At 38.7% G+C, this 22476-nt stretch overlaps 2 protein-coding genes and 1 pseudogene across 2 annotated transcripts in view; 2 read left to right on the top strand and 1 right to left on the bottom strand.

Moving 5' to 3' along the window:
* The window catches only part of yjefn3 (YjeF N-terminal domain containing 3), a 40487-nt gene extending 36192 nt beyond the window's left edge, over window positions 1-4295 (top strand). Inside the window, exons 5-6 of the mRNA XM_016527085.1 lie at window positions 2118-2268; window positions 3785-4295. Coding sequence (XP_016382571.1) covers window positions 2118-2268; window positions 3785-3981 — 348 coding nt within the window. The 3' untranslated portion in view covers window positions 3982-4295. The remainder of the gene's footprint in view (window positions 1-2117; window positions 2269-3784) is intronic.
* Window positions 4296-6175: 1880 nt separating this feature from the next.
* LOC107719612 (cartilage intermediate layer protein 1-like) lies at window positions 6176-19028 on the top strand. Its single transcript, XM_016527092.1, has 10 exons — window positions 6176-6284; window positions 10991-11086; window positions 11631-11900; window positions 12016-12198; window positions 13093-13245; window positions 13334-13651; window positions 13747-13855; window positions 13943-14100; window positions 15549-17977; window positions 18054-19028. Exons 1-9 carry the CDS (start codon window positions 6221-6223, stop codon window positions 17963-17965), a joined length of 3768 nt encoding a protein of 1255 aa, XP_016382578.1. The 5' UTR covers window positions 6176-6220; the 3' UTR covers window positions 17966-17977; window positions 18054-19028.
* Window positions 19029-19629: 601 nt separating this feature from the next.
* Window positions 19630-22059, bottom strand: LOC107719611 (Rieske domain-containing protein-like; annotated as a pseudogene).
* Between the last annotated feature and the right edge of the window lie 417 nt (window positions 22060-22476).

The raw sequence follows: 22476 nt of genomic DNA, 5'->3' as shown, positions 1-22476 counted from the left end.
TTAGTCTGTTCAAAACATCATCTTTATGGTAAGATACTCATCAAGTATAGACGACTATAAGTAAAACATTTGTGGTTTGATTTCCTTAAAGAGTGTAACTTGCTCTGTGGTTCTATCAAAGCATTGCTGTTTGTTTATATTTCAAAACCAGCCAGGCATAGCAACAGCTTAACCAATGGCGTGCATTTGGGGCATGGCTATCTGTTTGGCTGGCCAATAGCAGATGGAAACCTATTTGAAAACAATTAAATTCTGTTTAGTAACTGAAATCACACGCCTCACCTTTAAAGACTTAATTTTGTGAGTGTGTACACGCTTCGGAAAATCTGAACAGTGCTGGTCCAGTTTAGAATCCTGTCAGAAAGTGTGTTATTTTAAGGCTGCATCCTGTGGCAATGTCTCCACGGCTCTTTACTATTGTTGCAACTGTTGCTGGGTTATTGCAATGAACATTACCTCTCCAAATGCATATAGGACCGAAATGAGACATCTCCCTCCCTATTTAACTGTCTCTCTCTCCCTCTGTCTCTTTCCAGGCTTTTCCTTTGAGCTCCCTGAGTAAAAAGCAGCCCACCCTGCTGGTTGTTTGTGGTCCTGAACAGAATGGCTCCATTGGTCTGGTGTGTGCCCGCCATCTGCGCATGTTTGTAAGTATAGAGCACTGTGCCGCAGGACACGGCGAAAGAATGGATACTGATGGGGTGCTGTATTGTTGTTTAAAGTCAACATGAAATCATAATTGAGCCAATTTACTTTCTTAATGCACTTTCCTGGTATTATTGTGTATGGTTCATTGCACGTTCAGGGCTCAATGTTAAGGATTTTTCCTATACTTGCCCAGCCCATACTGTTTCAGTCAGAAATACGGCACATTACAAAAGTAAAATGGGTGTGGGAATGCTTTTTATGTTGACTTTGTTTATCTTTATTGAAAGAAACATTGCATCTCATTTGTTATTCCACCACGAAATAAAATTATGTAAATCTGAATTGTGAGACAAAAAGTCGCAATTACCTTTTTATTTATTTATGAACTTATGAACATTTCCATTTCCTGATTTTATCATTAAAAAAAGAAAACAATAAGAAAATATGATCCACCATGCTCCTCTGTGATGCTAGATTTATGGAGCATCAGTATTCGTCTTATTAATAAACGTACACTCTGTTAAAGTTATCCTTCTTTTCGTTCTGATGGAGTGAAGTTTGGCCAGTCCAGATTTGGCCAGTTTACAATATGAGATTCTTGGAACGAATAAAAAAACGAACAATAGAGGGTCATCACATGATGACAGCTGTTTTATACATTCCCGCTGTACATCTGCATGGATTCTTGTGTCCGTACCAACGTTATGTAAGAAATACATTAAGTTTAACTGCAGGATTGTAATGAACTTAACCGGCAACTTATCCAGACTGTATCCCGAGCAAGCGAGATGTTCAGAACCATAAATTTTAGTCCACTTTAATCACTTCTAATGTTCTTCTGAAATTAAATTATGAGGTAATTATGTTATGTGATTTATAAACTCAAAAATCCCCCTGCATATCCACAGGGGGACAAAATACTGCTTTAAAAACAGAAAGCTTTTGTGGACACTAAGCATGAACTGTCTGGTTCATGTATGGCAATCATGCAACACATTTTCATATCTGTTTTTCACAATAAAGGACGTATTTTTAAAACAAATACATAAAAGTACACACAATAAATTTTAAATGGTTTATTTCACACTGTTCATAGTTTTCAACATGTAATATTTCATATTTTCATAAAGGATTTTCATAATTTAAGACCGAAAATCTCAAACTGGAAGAAAAATAAACGGAGACATGGTAAAAATTGGCAATGCGTTAATCATCTACCTCATCTCTCTTTAATGTAGGAATATGAGCCCACCATTTTCTATCCCAAGCGTTCTCCTCAGAGTTTGCACCAGGCCTTCACTGTTCAGTGTGAGAAAATGGACATCCCTTTCCTGTCCTATCTTCCGACGGAGGTAGGTGTCAGTCTTGAATAATGAAGCTCAGCCCACCAGCAGAGAGATGTCAATGTGATGTTCACTGTTCTGGACATCTGTCAATCCTAATCGAGTCCCATCTGACCCCACGACCAGGTCCAGCTGTTAAATGATGCCTACAATCTGGTGATCGACGCCATCCTGGGACCAGAAACCGAGCACAAGGAGGTTAAAGAGCCCTACGCTGGGATGCTGGTGACTCTCAGACAGGCCAAAATACCCATCGTTAGTGTGGACATGCCCTCAGGTATTTGCTCATTAAACACACAACCTGATGTTTTAGAGAAATTCTGCCCATGGCATCTTTAGTGTGCAGTGCCACAACGAAAAAAAAAGATGTTACATTGAGTAAATACAGTAGCTACTTGCTAGGAAAAGAAAACATGTTTCATGGAAAAGGTCTCAATCTGTTCAGAGGTTTTGATTATTTTTGTCATACTCCGCTTATCAAGACATAAAAATGCTCATTAGCATTCATCAGCGCACTCAAGAAAACTGCTAACAGAACAACCAAATCAAATCTGAAGTGTCTATTTTTACACACTGAACATCATTTGTGTAACTCTTGACAGCTAAGCATATGCACTGTAAAGTCGGCTACATTTGTTCCTAGCATCCTAAAAAATTTTCATTTTTACATGATTACTTACTAAATTTTGTTGTTTGAGTGTTCAGAAAACCTGTTTCATTATTTTGCAGTTTGCAATGGTCACGGTAGTGGCACAGAAATTAGCTAGTAGCTATAAGCTGTGCTCGCTAATAGCTGCTAGTTAATAAATACTGTAAATGGTAAATCAAATAATGGATAAAACTTGTTGATACATTTGTACAAGTATGTAAAATAGTCACAATATTATTGAGAAATAGATTACTAACATGTTCAAGGCTAATAGCTATAGCTACCCTTGCTAGTAGCTCCTAGCTACTTAATTATGTAGAATAAGTCAAACTGAATATTAGATAAACTTTCAAAAGTAAAAGATTGTTGATATATTTTTGTAAGTATGCAAAATAGTAGTCATATGATTGAGAAATAGATTACTAACACGTTCAAGGCTAATAGCAACTAGCTACCCTTGCTAATAGCTACATAATGTAATTAAGCTAACTGAGACTTGTTATAGCACTTGCATATCATTGCTCTTTTGTTGATTTTGATTGCTTCCATTGTCCTCATTTGTAAGTCGCTTTGGATAAAACCGTCTGCTAAATGTCTAAATGTAAATGTATATGTAAATGTAATGTCATAGAAGTCAAACTGAATACTAGGTAAACTTATATAATATATTAAGTTTATATAGTTATATAAGTTATATATATAGGTATATACTTGTTCATACATTTTTGTACGTTTGCGAAATGGGTTACTAACACCTCCAAGGAATTTCGACTGATGAAATCTGATTTTTGCAGCCAATTTTTCTGATAAATGAGCTGACCAGAGACCTTAATGTGCAAATGTGTTGCACTGGACCTGAAGTGTTTTCAAAACAGACAAATTATCAAACCAAAGAAAACTCACAGGCATTATGTCATCGGGAGACCGTATTTCAAAATTGCATCTGATGGCTGACACATTGTAATTTTTGTGCTATCGTTCCTCATGACAGTAGTGTGATGAATGATCTCCATGAGCCAGTTTTCCACAGCTTATCTGGAAGAATATAGCAACATTACTATGTTTCAGTTAATATCCAGTGGCTTGTGATGGTGACAAAGGATTCACTTTTCCTGTCTCTCTTTCCTGTCTCTCTTTCCTGAAGGTTGGGATGTTGACGAACCCGCCAAAGATGGGATAAATCCAGAAGTTCTCATTTCTCTGACAGCTCCCAAAAAGTGCGCAACAGGTTTCTCGGGAAACCACTTTCTGGCAGGACGATTCCTGCCCTATGACATTCAGAAAAAATTTGAACTTAATCTGCCAGAATTCCCCGGCACGGAATGTGTTATAGAACTGTAGCCATTTATACAGACCTGTATTTTGAATAACAAGGATGTTTTTCCCCCTTTTCGTATTTTTTAGATTGTTCTGTGGCATTCAGTTACTGACAAATATGACTAGATACTTTGGATAGTTAAGGTGAGTTTTCTATGGAAGCTCGTTTCTGTTACGGGATGAAAAAATACAAAATGTAATTGCAAATGAATCTCACAATTCTGACATTTTTTCTTGAAATTCTGAGTATATACCTCACAATCCAGCAGTATAACTCAGAATTCAGAGGGGAAAAAAACATTTCTAGCACTTCAGAGTTTACATCACGCAATTCTGACTCGGACTCACATTTGTGAATTGTGACTTTTCTTCTCAGAATTGTGACTTTATATCTCACAATTGCGACTTATAAACACAATTCTATTTTTATATCTCATAATTCTCACTTTTTTCTCAGAATTACTAGAAAAAAAGTCTGAATTGTGAGATCAAAAGTCACAATTACCTTTATTTTTTTTTTATCTTGTGATGGAAACAAGCTTTCAGTCCTAAGAGATGGGTTTAGAATTATTTATTAAATTTAGCAAATTTTTGTCTAACTGTTGAGTTCTCAAAATCGCATTTTTTTAAAAATACATTAGTCTTTTTAATGTTAGATAAATTCAAAGTGCATTACCCTGATAGTGCCTCCAGTTTAATGTGCACGACACCTACAAACCCAATGCTTTTCTGCTGGACTTTTACGCCAATTACAAATTTATTCATCTGTACTTTTTTGGAAAGGTTGTACACTATAAAATAATCCCAGGATGACAAACATATATGTAAATCATTTTGTTTTTACTATACATTGCTCAATGTACGTGTGTTTTCTTAGTTCTTATAGGTCGAATGAATAAATTATCTATGTAAAAAACGAGTTTATTCATTTAGATGTGAAAGTTGGGTGTTTGAAGAAACATTGGATGTTGAAAACCCACGGATGTTATTATTTAGCCGAACCTTGGAAAATGTGCTCCATGGAGAGTCCAAACAGCTGATAAAAACCACAATAATCCACAAGTAATCAACATGACTCCAGACCATCAATTAATGCCTTAAGCGAAAATTCGCTTGTTTGTAAGAAACAAATCCATCACTTCAAACTGTCGCTTCTGGCAAAAATATGAACAGCATTCTGTTTTGGAATCAACAGTTTTGGACCGTTTTTCAATTGTAAACGGTGCTTGATCTGTGCATATTTCTCTCCTGATTCAGATGAGATGACTTTTTCACTAGAGAAAGCAATATTATTGATAGAGGACTTTATTACATGCAGCTTTTCGTTTCACACTTGATGGACTGGAGTTGTGTTGATTTTTGTGATGTTTTTATCAGCTGTTTGGACTCTCATTCTGACGGCACCCATTCACTGCAGAGGATCCATTGATGAGCAAGTGATGTAATTCTAAATTTCTTCATATCTGTTCTGATGAAATAAACGAATCTATATTTTGGATGGCCTGAGGGTGAGTACATTTTTAGTTTTGGAAGAACTGTTCCTTTAAAGAAAAAAAAAAAGACACACTTCACCTTCGAACAATGTGAAATAGTTATTATGGATCAGTACCAAATTTGAAACCTTTTGACTGTTTACAAATCCCTTTGTACGCAACAGGTGCGTCACAGTAGAGTCATTTTACTGTCTGTTGAGTCTCTGAATGTTGGACGAACATTCCTGCAATGCCCAACATAGTTGCATGTGAGTAAAATAAGAAAAATCCATTGTGAAATAAACAGATTTTTAAAAATTAAATTCATCTGCTGTCATCACATTTACATCTTCATTTGTGGCTGAAATGATGTAACGTGCTGGACCAGAGCATATGAAACACAAAATGTGATTTATTGTCCTGCCCAAACACCCAGATCTCTGGTAATCCAGCATATCTTGATTAAAAACACAAACATTACATTTTTCTGATGCAACATTCACCTTTCTCTTACATCGGTGTGTTCTTTTTTGTCTGTTGGAATGATATAAGAACACAGATGTTAGCGCAATAGCCAATGGTAAGCAGGAGGGGGCTGGCCTGGACCACTCTCCACTCCATCCTGTCTTTTAAAACTCTGGGAAGTTCACGAAACGATCAGACTTGATTTTGAAGGACGAGGGAAACAAATTCATTGGTCAAGCCACTCAAGAACTTGACAAACTTTTTTTGGTGTCTGTCTTTAATTTATTATTTGTTACCAACAGCTGCCCATCAGTGGCTGTGGCACTATGTGGGACTTCACAGTCGTGACGTTGGTGCTGTCTACCGTCTTTGTTGTGTCTCTGGCACAAGGTAACGTAATTTCAATTATCTCATAATTGTCTTAATTAGAACATGTAAGGATGTTATTCGTTATGTAACAGTTTGGATTCAGCTGTCAGCACGTAAGACTTAGAAAAGAAAAGAAAAACAGTGAGAGCTTGTTTGTTTGTGACAGCTTTATCAACTTACATGGCTGGAGTGATGTTTAGTAAAAATCACTGCTTTTGCTTACAGAACTGCTTCTGTTTGCCTCACTGCTGTTAAATGACACTTTGAAAGGAAGGTTTTTTACTAATTATGTAAATTCAATAAGAAGAAGGTGATGAATGTGAATTTTAACATCTGCTCCAGCTGTTATTTATTGCAGTAAACAACTGCAGTATAGTGGTTGGACATGAAAACAGAAGTGGAAATGGCACCTTATCATATTGTCATTGATGAAATTTCCTTTCAAAAGTCTTATTTAAAATAGTGAGTGTGTCACAAAGCACCATTATTTTAAACTTAAGTATTTCTGATGCTTACCAAAAGTCTTCGTATTGGAAAAGTAAACTATGACTGTGTAGGAATTCATTATTTGAATGACTGACTGTGGTGAATACTGGAAAACTGCCCACCAACTCTGAAATGTGGAGCAGCACCGTTTCATCCACCTTCATTACATTCACTGTCACTCCATCTCGTCTCCGGTCCACCTCAAACTCTCCATGGAATTTATTACCTGTTTCCCAACACGCGTAGACAGCCGGCACGGAAAATAGCGCCTGACGTTGCCGAGCTCTAAGTCAAGGCTTTTAAAAACCTTTAGGACTAAAGTTCGGTTTTAAATAACCAGATGTCGCTCAGTCATCCGGTAATGAGCTGCAAGCTCGCACGTCCGTGCCAGTTTCATCCAGGGCACGATGAAGCCATTTTCAACGCTCCAAAGTAAATATTGCCACTCTCTAATCTGTTCCATTCAAACGATTTATTCTCCAGATGTTTCACTTTGCTCTGAAGTTCAGCTGCCCGGTACATCGATCTCTGTTGCTTTGATGTATGAAAAAGAGGGTTTTCCGTGAGTGGCCGCTACCTGACCGCTAACTGAATGTTTAAAAATTGTTTATACAATAATAATAGCAAGTGTACATACATTAGTGTCCTTTGTCGTTGTGCTGTCGCTGCCAATTTAAATTGATAAAATTTAGCACTCGATTCTTGAGTTACCGTCATTTTAATTCCCTTTACACAGCAGGAAAAATCTCATTTTCCAGTTAAAATATGTAAACATATGTTCAAGAAGCAACTTAAAAACATTAATGTAAGACTTGTTTTCAATACTAGTTTTAAATAAGCTAGAAAAAAGAGAAAAATATAACATACCCCAGATGCTTTTAAAAACAAGACTTAATTACTAATATTTGTATTCTATTAATAGAAAACAAGGACTAATTCAAATTAGAAAACTACTCTTCTCCGGGATATTAGTGTATTCTACATTAAAGCCAACGCTTAAGATCAACTTTCTGGATAAAACAGTTCAAAGAGAAGGAAAAGCAAACCAGATAATTTTAAACGCACACCAATCTGGCTGGGGTTTCATTATTATGCAGTGACAATGAAGCAGTTCAGTTTAGAGTAATGGAGCACAGATGCATCCCACTTCAGAGTCAATGAAACAGTCATTGTCTCCTAATCTTCTTCTCAACCTAATCAGACAGAGCTCACCATCTTCTACTCGAGCACACCTCAGCCAAGACTTGTGCCAGATGCACAAAACTACTTCCACATTTTTGCAGAGTCCGACTCAGGATAAACACACAGACAAAACCACTTTGGAGCTCTCATTTGCATTCATTAAAACACGATGGGATGTGGAACGCAATTTCGAGACCACTGCCCGGGCACACTGCCTTCTTTAATGAAATGCCTCTGATTTCAAACAAATCCCTACTTGTTACCAACCTCGTATACTGCAATAAAGCCATCACAGTGTTTTCGCACTCGCCCTAATACATATGAGTATGTGGGTTAGCACTATAGCGCTTTGTCAAAAGGCTTACATAACATGCCAAAATGAGTTACCTTTCCTTTTCAGATAAACATGGGAAAAACTTTCAGAAAGCATAATGCCAGATACGTTTTGGCATGTTTTTGTTTCTAACTTTTTTGGAGGGTTTTATTTACAGACAGCAGAGACCGAAAAATGATTCCCGTATAAGAACCATGTGCAGTAACCACTCCGCTGCAGCTTTTACGTAGCTCTTTTATTAAAACTCAACCCTCACATGTATTTTGATTAGCTTCTGGCTTGGGTAGCAATACTCCAAATGCACATTAAAAAGGGGGAATGTCTTACTAAAAGGCCACAGACTGTTTGCGTGAATGGATTAATTGTCTGAGAATGGCTATTGGACACTGTGCAGACTTTATGAGGTGACGCGAGAAGTCCTAAAAGGGTAATGATACTGCACTTTATATTGTGGGGTAAACCCCCTGGCAATAAGATAGGAACAAAGTAATAACAGAATTGCTGTAACAAGTTTAAATTACCCTTTTGTTTGAGAGCCATCTCCCAAAATAATTTTGGCACGAGTGGTTTGTTATGAGGGCAGGGTGTCATTCTATGTTTGGAGGACACTGATATATAGAAAGGTGTATATTTTTAGATGTTGTTAACTTATAGTTTCCACTTCAAAGTAAATATGTTTTACACCTAATAATGCCCTGTTACTGGGTGCGGATATTACAAGGTTCCACTGAGGTCATGGACTTGGAATAAAGCAGACTAAAGTATGTGATCTGGTTATTGCTAATTATATTGGTGGCCTTAGTAGGTGTTATAACACAGCGCACACTGCAGTTATGTTGTGTGCCGCTTTAAATTCTCAAGCTTTTTAAAGTTGGGTGGATTCTGATTGGCTGTCAATGTTTTTATGTCTCATCATCTGGAAAAAAAAAACAGTTCTGAATGTGATTCCAATTATATTCTCTGTGTTGTTATCGTTATAGTAATGGTATGGACTATTCTCAATGAATTTGAACAAATTAGTTATGGATATTGTTATACTTATTGTCCTTGGTGTGAACAACCTTTTACTATCATGGCGGAGCACCAGTTTGAAGAGAATTTAGCTAGCTACCTGGATAATAAGTATATAGTGCTAACAGCTAAAATGAACTTTATCGCCCCCTTGAGTACGGAGGTTTGTCAGTAACACCAAAACGCATGTAAATATCTACAATGGCACCGCACGCCTGTCTTTAATCATTATTTTTGCTAATTTTCCAGTTTAAACTAATAAAAAAATCTTAAAACAATGATTAAAAAATAAGATAAAATAGATTTACTATCTGCATTTGTGCAGTTCCATAGTGTTTCTGGCCTTAGTCTTGGCAAAGTAGTGACGAATTGCATGTGAAATGCAAAGGACTACACTTAAAGTAATGATCTCCAGGTATAAATTGCCATCTAAAGGCTTTACTTTGTTATTTATCGAAAAAAAAATCAACTCCCCACTAAAGGGGGAAACTTCATGGCCAGGAAAAACAGAATGGCACAATAACCAAAAACTAAGTATGGTTTTTAGAAAAGTGACACCGTGCCTCGAGACTTAGCAGGCCACTCAAGATATAACTGAAATAATGACATCTCATATTCCACAATCTATACTTTGGGAATGACACTCTTTCAGGTGAACCTACATGGTAAATCAATGCAGTGTAGAAGAGGGATATAATAACAGTAATGGTGGCTTGGAGTAAGTCCTGCAGAGCTTCTATGGTGACTGACATGTCTGCCGCAGATAAGCGCTTCAGTGTGTGAGCGTCGAGTAATGCCAGTAACAATTCTCTGTCAAGACACTGTGCTGTTTCTACTTGAGGATGTTAGGCTTGGCTACATCTGTGGGACACGTCACTTTTGGAAAAAAATGAATGACATTGGTGAATGAATCCCTCAGTCTGATTTCCTTATCACAGCACACTATAAGCAAGCTCTGGAAAGTGGTTCAGGGATATACCTTATGCAAGCAGGACAATTCGCACGAAGGACCGGAGGCCCACTGTCCTCGATCTGGGATGTGGGAGTGCATCTTCTGGTAATGTCTCATCTAGAAAGCATGAGACACCATGTGTTTGTTCCCATTACTCTATCTTCTCCTTTGGGGCCCTGGCTAGTAAGTGTCTCCAGATTAGTTTGAGAATTGATGTAGGGATCAGGCCATCGTGCATGCTCCACTTCCTTATGTGTGACCAGACGGAATGGAAGAAAGATACAGTGAAGAAATGGACCAAATGTGTCCTCCTCACGCCAATTATGAGATCAGATATCAGGTGCTAAATCAAAACTGGTTGGACATGGTTCAGAAGGGCCGTAGACGCCAATGGATGCTGAGTCGATAAAAGTAGGCCACTTGGACTACTTTGTACTACCAATGCACAAAAAAGTCAGTACTTAAATATTGAATGTCTTTTGCACACATTCCATTGGCCGCAAAGTCAAGCAGGATTTTCCGATCACATTCACAGACGTGTCTGCAACCTAAGGAACGTGCAAGGAATAAGTTGTTCTGATCTATTACATTGCAAATTATATTGCACTGTAATAAATCAAACAAATTTTGTGACCAACTTTTTGAGACCAAATTTAGTTGGTCTCTGAGGAGGTCAGTGTTTCTGCAAGATTTAGTTACAGCCAACATTTCTTTGGTAGCACCTTTGTTGAGTGCGCTGTAATAAACTTTGCATTCCCACAGGACCCATCTGGGACAGCTCACATCTTCGGAGGTTAAACAAAACAGACAGGAACAGAAAGCTGGCTTACAACAGCCTTGTGGAGCCACAGACCACAGGTAGTTATGGATATTTTAACATGCTCTCTTTATGCAATCAACTAATTTGTGGTGTCGTACTTAATCCAAACCGCATTGTGGACCTCTGTGTTGCTAAAAAATGTGATGTAATGATTTCTAGAGTCATCTGTCTTCATTAAATGTGAGCTGTAATGATAAAGGCATATAGCCACTGCAATGCTGAAACAATAAGACATTGACTCATGGATGTGTAAATGAGTTTACACATGTTCTTAATTGGAGCAAGAGAATAAGTTGCCTCTTAGACAATTCAGACAGCTCTCTTTGCTTTAAATAACATCATTTAACTCACACCTCCCGTGGGATTGCTCGATATAAAGCAACAAGCACTTTTGTAGGACATGGTTTGTATTCTGTTTATTTGATGTAAAAAGCTGGACTAATCTTTTGGAGTAAACCCAGCAAAATGGGCAGAATTTTTTTACGTAATCAGGAAACTCTTGTTCTCCATCTTTGGGTCAATGGCAAGAGCATACTGTTCTTGTTAAACATCTTACTCTGATCTTTGTTTTGTGTAACCCAGGCGTAACCGAGTGGACATCCTGGTTCAATATCGACCATCCAGGAGGAAACGGCGACTACGAGAGGTTAGAAGCCATTCGCTTCTACTACCGGGAAAGGGTCTGCTCACGACCTGTAGCCATCGAGGCCCGTACCACGGACTGGGTTGCAGCTGCGGATACGGGGGAGGTGGTCCATTCCAGTCTGGAGAAGGGCTTCTGGTGTATCAATAAGGAGCAGCCATTTGGTCGCAGCTGTTCCAACTACCATGTGCGATTCCAGTGTCCACCAGGTACAATTAGTCAAGAGACAATCCATCAAAGTATAGAAGTGTATTCCATATGGAGGCATATGCATTTTAACATATGAGCGTGCATGCAAGAGTCTTCTTTGTTTTGTTTCTTAAGTCCATTCATACTGGACCGACTGGAGTGAATGGACTCCTTGCTCTGCCACCGCCTGTAACGATGTTGGCATCCAAGTCCGTCAGAGGAAATGCATGAGCACGCAACCTCTTCCACTGTTTCTTTCACCTGTTTGTGTGGGACCTCACATCGAACGGAGAGAGTGTTCAACACCACCATGTGAAGGTAAATAAGGAACAAATATGAATTTGGAGACAATATTTACGTTTTACTGATATAATATGCATTTCCTAGCATTCAGTGACAGGTTTCACTAGCGCCTCTCCTAAAAACTACTTAAATCAACCAAAAAAGTTTATAGTTGGTTTAATCTGGTTTAGCTGATCTCCAAATCTGGCTAAGATAGCGGTAATATGGTTTAGCTAGGTCAGGGGTAGGCAAGTTCGGTCCTAGAGAGCCGCAGTCCTTTATTGTGAATGTTACCCTGTATGTTGATGTCTACCCTGTCTGGATCTCCTGTTGTCTATTGATTTAAATATCCGTTTATTCGTCATCTTCGTCTTCCTGCCTGATCTCTTCAACACTCTGACCGTGACACAAAGAACCATTATGATGGTTAAAAATTTTTTTTTTTTAGCAGCAAAACAACAGATTTTTAGAGAGCAGTGAGTTGTCACACACTCATTGTGTGCCCTTTATACCAGATAGTCCAACTATTTGTTTTTGTCACATTTCAGAATTACCTAAATCCTTTTGACACTCAGAATTGATGCTTATTTTCCACTCATGATTCTCAAGAGCGATCACATCTTGCTGACAGTTACATGACACAGGTGGTGCCCAATTAGCTGGCTAAACCCAAACATGTTTCAGTGTGTACAGAGCTTTGTTGTCTTTGATCATAAAATCAATGTAATCACACTGACAAAGATGTCAGAATGCAGTCTGACATTTTTGTACACTCACATATATAAGCATATATTTAAATAGTAAAATACCACAAACAAAGAGGATTGTTTTTTCATTTGTTGGATCCCCAGCTTTTTTTATTTTCTGAAAGCTTGGCACAGTGGTGATTGTTAATTAACCACTGTTTCCTCCCAAATCTCACCCAAACAGCTATGTGGAGCCAATGGGGTTCATGGAGTGCTTGCTCAGTTACTTGTGGGAAGGGTCGCAGGACAAAGCGTAGGACATGTCACAGATCTTCTACTAAGATTCAGTGTACAGGACGACCTGTGGAGGTTCAAAAGTGTGGAAATTCATGTCCAGGTACTGTTAATTACAAAACACACAATCTCTGAAAACCCATACATTTTTTTGCTACAATAAATTCAAAACACCTGTTTTATTTTTACAGTGGCATGCAAATGTGTCTGTCCTGGGGGACGTCCCAGTAAGGACTGCAGCTACTGTATCTGTGATGGACAAACACTATACGGGGAGGTCTTCAGTGTTACAGGCGTCCCAGTGCCAAACGCCACAGTGGCTCTGGCTAGCCAAGCCAAGGTCGTCCGTGCCCACACTGATGCCAAGGGTCAGTTCAAGATTGATGGACTGTGCACCACCCCACAGACCCGAGTGCTCATAATAAAGGACAAATTTGTACCTGTTACTCTCCCTGTTTCCAACAATACCGCTGATGAACTCTGGGTACGGGCCATCTTACGATCCTCAGGTAAGGAAAAGAAGAAAACATTGGATATGGATGATCCAACATTGATAATTTAATGCACTGTTGCATTGTTGGTTTCTCCATTTTATGTGTTAAAGAAAAGCCATATATTGAGAAGCACCCAGAAGACAAAGTGCGTTATGAGGGACAACGTGCAACCCTTTGCTGTAGAGCAACAGGATCACCAAAACCTGACAAATATTACTGGTAAAAAACAATTAAGTTTCTATATAGGTTTTCTGACAAATGCCATTAATCTTTTAGTTACAAAAAATGTATTTGTTTGATCCAAAGGTACCACAATGGAACCTTACTGAATCGCACAATATATAAGTACGACGAAGATTTGATATTGCGGGACTTGAAACCAGAATATTCAGGGCAATATTACTGCAAAGCAACTAGTCTGACAGGCAGCATCAAGTCTACTTCAGCTGTCCTCACTGTTTTCAGTAAGTGCAAAACCATTTTACTGGTCAACAGGGATCATTATAGCATTTTTTGCTAAATGTCCCTAAAGAAGAAAAATAACCCCATTAAATATTGAGGTTTCCAGTGAAATATTAAAGTCTATAATGTCTAGTGACATGTGCGGTACCTTACTGAATCGCACAATATATAAGTACGACGAAGATTTGATATTGCGGGACTTGAAACCAGAGTATTCAGGGCAATATCACTGCAAAGCAACTAGTCTGACAGGCAGCATCAAGTCTACTTCAGCTGTCCTCACTGTTTTCAGTAAGTGCAAAACCATTTTACTGGTCAACAGGGATCATTATAGCATTTTTTGCTAAATGTCCCTAAAGAAGAAAAATAAGTGAAAAATAAGTTTCCAGTGAAATATTAAAGTCTATAATGTCTAGTGACATGTGCGGTACAATATTTTATTATGTTTAAGTTGGTAGAAATTACCACTTTCTAAACAAGGAATGACTGGCAAGAAGTCGTGGTGGGCAGACTAAAATCCTTAAATCCCACCCGCTCTCCATATTAAAGTGAAATCCAAGCTTGTCAATAAATCCTGTTTTTTCATCCTCAAGTATGCATTTCCACATTTGCACACATAACTACACATTGTGAAAATTCCCATGATGCTTGTTATCCAAGATATAGATGGTCAGAAATAGTCTGGCGAAACACGTGTTAAAGCAATCAGCCCTAGACTTTGTCTGAGGGATCTCTTTGCTTAATCATTTTGGCATATGAAATGTGCTTTGCTGAATGAAACACTAACACCTGTCACAGCAGGGTTCTTAATGGAGGATGATTAATGTGTTTTGTATCCACTCTTTTTTGCATGTTTTCCATAAATTAAATTTCATCAACCTCAAATAAGATTACATGGTTGCTCTCTCCAATAAGTGTCATTTTAAAGGAAACACAGGGCTCTTATGAAAAAAATGAGCAGCATTTACAGTAGAGTGGTAATGTGACAATAATGACTGCAGTCATTAAGATGGTGACATAATGACATCATAAGTTTTAATCAGAACCAATACTTTGGCAAGTCATCAGACTTCCTTTTCAGGCTTCCATGTTCGGTGACCCAGTTTTATTTGTTTACAGTGATCTTGGAAACGAGTCAAAAAGGCTATAATAAAACATCATTATAACAATATAAAAAATATAAATACATAATTTTATATAATTTTCTTTTTCTTTGTTTCAAGCATACATCTAAAAGTTTAGTGAGTTTTATGCTTTAAAAAAAGAAGAGGAAAGCCAGTGGGATAAAAAAATAAAAAAATAAATAAACCTTTTCTCTGAAATAAATTTTTCTTCTCAAGTAAATTGAATATTTTACTGAAAATCAAGAACATTATTTTTTGCAATGTACATAAATATTCTGTATTATTTGAAAATGTAGCACACTGATCTCACATTTTGTATTTCACAGCTAAAGGAACACCAGCTTGCAACTCAACACCTGATACTCAACTGATCAAATTACCATTAGACTGCAAGCAGCCTGGAACAGACTCCAAGTTTTACAATGCAGGTCGCTGTCCACACAACAAATGCCCTGGGACACTGGACTTTGACATGCGTTGCAGGGATGGATCTGGCTTCTGCTGTGGGGCCAAACAAATGGATGCTAGAGAGATCAACTGTGGCCGTTACACCCTGCCTATCAAGGTTGTGAGTGAGTGTGGCTGCCAGACTTGTGTGGAGCCCAAAGTTCTTGTACGGGGCAGGGTGGGGTCAGCTGACAATGATGAACCCCTGCGCTTTGGACATATTTACATAGGGAAGGAACGGACTGGTACCACAGGATATCAGGGTGGGTTCACAATCCAGGTGTCTCCAGATACACAGCGTCTTGTGGTAAACTTTGTGGACCCTTCTCAGAAGTTCATTGACACAATCAAGGTTTTTATCTTTGACAAGAGAGGAGGTGCTGTCTATCATGACGTAAAAGTGATGAGGAAGCAGGAACCTATTGATATCAATGCTGCAGAAAGCAATACCATTTACCTAGGTGAAATGAAAGATGAGGACCCCATCGGTCAACTGGTCATACCTCCAAACTCTTTCCATAAAAACACAGGGGACGTTTACGAAGGGACCGTTAAGGCCAGTGTCACGTTCCTTGACCCACGCAACATTACCATGGCTGCTGCCGCTCCTGGAGATCTCAACTTTGTAGACAATGAAGGAGACATGCTACCTCTCAGGACATATGGAATGTTTTCAGTAGATTTCCGAGATGGGGCAAACCAGGAGGTTCTAGGAGCCGGCGCAGTCCAGGTTCTCCTTGATACGGAGCATGTAAAAATGCAGGAGCACATCTCTACAATGAAACTCTGGTCCCTCAATCCCGATACAGGCATTTGGGAGGAGGAGAGTAACTTTAAACCCACACAAAACACCATTGTTGGCAACGGGAGAAACAAACGAGAGGAGCGCACCTTCCTGATAGGAAATATGGAAATCAGGGAGCGTAGGTTGTTCAATCTTGATGTACCTGAGAATCGCCGCTGCTATGTCAAAGTGAGGGCATACATGAGCGACAAGTTCCTGCCCAATGAGCAACTAGAAGGTGTGGTAATAAACTTGATAAACCTGGAGCCTAAGCCCGGCTACTCGTCAAATCCGAGGGCTTGGGGACGCTTTGACAGTGTGATAACAGGACCAAACGGTGCTTGTCTTCCAGCTTTCTGTGATGCTCAGAGGCCTGATGCATACACTGCTTACGTCACAGCTATAATGGGAGGTGAGGAACTGGAAGCAGCCCCCTCAATGCCAAAAATGAACCCAAACATTATTGGCGTGTCTCGGCCATACTTGGGGAAGTTAGATTACCAGCGCTCAGATCATGAGGATCCAGCACTTAAGAAAACAGCTTTCCGAATCAACCTAGCCAAACCAAACCCTAACAATTTTGATGAAACAAATGGACCAATCTATCCCTATCAGAGTTTAATTGCATGTGAAAATGCACCTGTTGATGCCAACCACTTTCGTTTTTTCCGTGTCGAAAAAGATAAATATGAGTACAATGTGTTACCCTTTCAGGAGAGTGACCTCACATCTTGGACTGGAGACTATCTTTCCTGGTGGCCAAATCCACAAGAGTTCAGGGCTTGTTACATCAAAGTTAAGATTCATGGAGCTACAGAAATCATGGTAAGGTCAAGAAACCTTGGTGGCACTCATCCTCAGACAAGAGGTCAGTTGTATGGCATTAGAGACATTCGTAGTACCCGCGACTTAAACCATCCTAACACCTCTGCTGCTTGTCTCGAGTTCAAGTGCAGCGGGATGCTCTTTGATCAAGGTATTGTAGACAGGTCACTCATTTCTGTCATCCCACAAGGTAACTGCCGTCGCATAGGCATCAACGGTCTACTGCAAGAGTATCTGATAAAGCATCCTCCTGTTCTTCAGAACAATGAGTCTCATGCATTCAATATGTTAGCTCCTGTTGATCCACTTGGGCACAATTATGGAATATACACCGTCACAGACCAGAACCCACGAGTTGCCAAAGAGATTGCCATTGGCCGCTGCTTTGATGGAACTTCAGATGGTTTTTCCAGGGAGATGAAGTCAGATTCTGGAGTGGCATTGACGTTCAGCTGCCCTAAAAGAACTGTGAATCGTGAGAGCTTATTCCAGCGCTTGCAAACAAATCCTGGCCTAACACTAACACAGATGGCACGGGAGATGAGGGAGTCCCAGGGATTGCAAGTCAGAAGAGGGTCAACCCAAATGGTGGCCTACCCTTTTGGCCAACAGGGCAGGAGCCAGAACCGTAGAGCCACGAACACTAACAGAAGGAGACCTGCTACAAGGACACAACCAAGACAGTAGATCTTTCTTTAGGTGAGTTCTCAAAATGCACTTTTTTAAAAATAATTTCAAGATGTTGATGAAAATCAAGTGTATGCTTTCCATTCAGGACTTTCGGGTTGAAGAAAGTGAAGAGAAAAAGACTCAAAAAACCTGCTATGGAAATCCCAAACTTGGCCAGCCGGGTGATATTGGATGCTCTGTCCTAACAGAGCAAAATCCTTACCTGATTTATCCGAACACATTTAAACTCTTTCTACTTGTGTATGGAAAACTGTCCTCTCATACTTCCTCAAAGGTTACTTCATTATGACATTTATTTTATGATTAGGCCAAATACTCTACAAGTCCCATACAGACTGATTTCATTTATTTATTTCAAATGTCAAAATTAGCTTATGTGGAACATCCTACATTTAGATCTGTAATTATTGACCTATTTTCTCTAATTGATCAGTGTCTTCCATAGATGATAGGTTAAATAGGCGAGACAAGTCTGTATGGGTTGAGGTCAAGTGTGACAGCTGCTAATCCTTTCATCAACAAAATATTCTACTCTATTGGATGCAATGAACAAGACCCAAGGCAGCAAAGATGCTCGTTCTGTCTCGCCTCCTTTTCCATGTCACCATTCCAGTTGTGATTTGGCCAACTATAGGTCTGACCAATGCACAACTGACCCCAGCCAAGAATAGCTTCCCTTAACAGAACGGATCGCCAAGGTAGACTAAACAAACCTGTGGTGAGACAAAGAATAATATAATGGCCTTAACTTCAAACACAAATTATTGTTATTTTTTTCTTTTTCGAAATGCCCTCTTCATCCTTTTGACCATTTGGCTGGCCTAATTAAAAGTTTTCTTTTGATATGAATTCCAACTAATACAGTACATCTCAGTGTATGCTGTCTAGTTCTTAGGGTAAACTGATTGTATTTTGTTTCTTGTTTCTGTTTGTCTCCTAAAGTGCAATATTGTGTTCCAATAATGACTTGAGAGTCCTGACAAAAAAACGTCCTATGTTATGAGCCAATCAACCATAGGTCTGTTAAAATGTTGGGCTATTCCCTCAGTAATTTCATATCTGAATTTCAAATTACATAGCACCCGTTTCTTTTCTTTTCTTTTTTAACCTAATCCTAATGAATTTGAGTTTGCTAATCCGATTCAGCCTCCTCTAATATAGCCAACTGACAATGCAACATAAATGCAGTTGCTGTATTTGAACTCCACCCTAAAGTAACAAAAATCCAATTGTGTGATTTCAACAATTAATGTACCATAAAAACATCATGTGGACCTGCATGAGCTGGACAACTGTATTTTTTGAGGTACATTTTGTAGGTAGCATTGGAAATAGGATTTCATTATGGTAATTCTGATTTGATTTGTCTAATCCCTTACGCTTTCACTATTCTGTATTGGTTCAAAGCAGAAAGTTAATTGAGTTGAGGGATTACAGTGCATGCTTTAATAGATAATGATGATAAAGTTTATTTTGTCTGTGTATCCAAAGATGTACAGCTGACCCAAATGCAGGTAGAATATAAACAATATTAAAACAATATTCTAAAATCAAATCTTCAAAGAACAAAAATATACCTAAAAAAAGTAAAAATTTTGCTTAATTGGAAAAATCAGTCTGAATAAAAGTGAGATGAACTGAATAAAGTCATAATTCTGCATCTTTTTCAGATATTACGAGATCCAAGCAGATGTTTTAGTTCGAGGGAACTAAACATTTCCGTAACCAAGAACTTCAGTTCTCCTTGACCTGGCCGAAAGGTTGTAACGAGAGCTCACTTGCATGCTTGACGAATACATTTCCGTCCTCCAATTTCACTTCATAAACTTGTTGCTAAAGAAAGAAAAGAGAGAACTTTACATTTTGACAAAGAAATAAAACTAAGCACGTCTGCAACGCATCCGACTCTCTATTTCTGCTTGGACAGCTGTAAAAGCCAACAGCTAGGAAGGAACTTTGATATACGAGCATGGTGGATGTTAACCGGTGGTGGGAATAGTGTCTAATTACTGAACATTTCAAGGTGTCGAGCCCCCCAGGATGGCTGTCGTAATTATGGATTGTTTTACAGAGTCTTTGCCTTATATTGATTGGCCCGAGTTCGCCGTCACGTCCAACTGTTCTATTATTTATATTCGCAGCATGAGAGAACACATTTCATCTGTTTATTAAAAAAGCAGATGTTTGGCTAAATTGAAACGTGCCGAAATGAGGGCAGTTTAATTCCAAGACTTTCCAAATGTCTGTCTGTTTGGCAGCACCTACTTCTGTACGATTCTGTTGATGTGCAATCCATTACTGCGTGAGATAATGTTTGGTGCCATTCTGAGTTAAAGTGACGGCACAACAAATGTGGTTTTAATACGTGTTTTTCAAGGACGCTGAATCACTGGCTAACTTAACTTGTTCATCTGGCTGCCTACTGCCCCTTTACTGCTGAGTAATGAAATCTGGTGTATACATTGATCTTTTAGGAGGAACATTCAGGCATCTCACTGATTAAAGAGAATGCTGCTTTTATTGAAGATTCATGTAAGATGATAACAGAAAGCAAGATAGATCTTGTGTCAAAACATTATCATGTCTTTAATCTGATTTAACTTCTAATCTTCTGAATTCAATACCAAGTTGGCTTATTCAACTGCATTTGTTGTATAAAATTATTTTGACTCATCCCTTAGTTTAAAAAAAAAACAGTGCCAGCATATGGTGGGTTTAAAGGGCGAAATGTGAAGCTCATATTATTGTTAAAGCACTTGCATTAATTCTTCCTTTAAAAAGCTGGAAACGTTTTAATTTTTACAGTTGGACTACTGTTCCATTGGGAAAAACTAGTTATTTATCAGCAATGTAATATCTGTGGGTGTTGAACAGAGGTGTGTTGGCTTAAATATTAGTTATTTTGAAGACCATTTCTGTCTTATTTTTTCATTGTTGGATATAAATTGCTAACAAGAAGAAGACAAGTTTATGTGCTTCTGATTAAAGAGAACAAATTACCAACTTAACTCCATGTCACTTCCCTTCTTGGTATCCTTGTATGGAGGCTTCATGAAAACAAAGTTGACCGATTGGACAAGATGACTAAGTGATTCCCTCATATTCCCTAACATGTACAATTTTTAAGCCATATTTAAGCCAAAAACCACAACGTGTGTACTTTATTGTAATGTTTACTGCCCGGTCCAATTTACTTCGACTGTAACTGAATCAGTGATTTTTTGCTAAGGTAATTATTTTCTGTGGGAATCGACAATATGCCGCACATGTTAAGTAAGCTTAACATGTACTGAACCTGGAACATTCCTTAATGTCGAACAAAAAGTGTCTCACTTGTAAACCTGTGCTTGATTTCCCCGTTTTGAGATTGAAGTCTAAGCATGAGCCAAGGACAGAAAACCTGAAGAACACCATCGGCCTCCTCGATATCTCCATCACACAGCGGACCTCCTGAAAGTCAAAGTATTACACTGCATTTAACATTTAAACATATTATTTGCCTGACAGAATGTTTAAAAACGTACAAAAATTTACTTTTAACCATATCAAAACAAAAAAAGGCATTTCGTATCACGACCCTACAAAACTGAGGTAATGAAGCGTTTCTGTTGTTTCTAGCTCGCTGCTAGCTAAATTAGCTTCGCGCCCTGCTGTAACGCTTCAAGAATCGATATAAGCAAACAAAATGTTATATAATTCACTGTCATACCCGAATGAGCGCAGCGAGCGTCCATCGCGAGGAATTCAGCGTTCACATAAAACAGACTTTACATTCGCCTCGCGTCCGTCAGACGAATATATCAGTCTGCATTGTTTCTCTGACAGCTACACATGGCCTATTAGCCTCCAGGAAACCCTCTCATGTTCTGGAGAAGTCATCGAGGTGGGTTACACCAGGGCATTAACGTGCTGTATTTCTTGTTTTATCAAAACGCGATTAATTTCGCCATTCGCCTCACTAACAATCACTGCTCTCACTGGGTTGTCGCGTCCTGGAGGCTGTAACTGCACTTTGTCGCCGAAGGGCCGTGTTGCCAACTTCTTTCAATAGAAAGTAGCTAAAGCCAGTTTGAAAAGTCGCTAAATGTCGCCAGATGACGTCATACACTAATTTGCATATTCATGACGTCAGCGCGTTTGTTGCCTTTTACATTTGTTTGTCTCTCTGTGCTCACATACTGTATTTAAATGCAGCCAAATTCTCAATAAAACTGTTTTCATTTATATATATTACTGTTTCTGTTGTCAGACAACAGAATAAATATGAAATAGTGACTGAAATGCGGCCGTTTAAGACTACATAACCAGCTCTCCCTTCCAAGACGTTAATCTGTACAAAAATCCTGCTTTATATTTGAGCCATCGTCTGATGAAATGAAACGCACATAAGAAAAGACAAGGCAAAGGCAATTCCTGTGCTGTGATTTCGGCTATATTTGCATGTAAAATTAGAGAAGCAACATAATATCTATTTTAACTGAAGGCGCTGCTCTTGAAGGTGTGTGCGC

The sequence above is a fragment of the Sinocyclocheilus rhinocerous genome, unplaced genomic scaffold, assembly GCF_001515625.1.
Source record: "Sinocyclocheilus rhinocerous isolate Xijiao unplaced genomic scaffold, SAMN03320098_v1.1 scaffold1294, whole genome shotgun sequence".
Taxonomy (NCBI): domain Eukaryota; kingdom Metazoa; phylum Chordata; class Actinopteri; order Cypriniformes; family Cyprinidae; genus Sinocyclocheilus; species Sinocyclocheilus rhinocerous.
The sequence above is the reverse complement of the archived record's forward strand: the minus strand, read 5'-3'. Positions and strand labels throughout refer to the sequence as shown.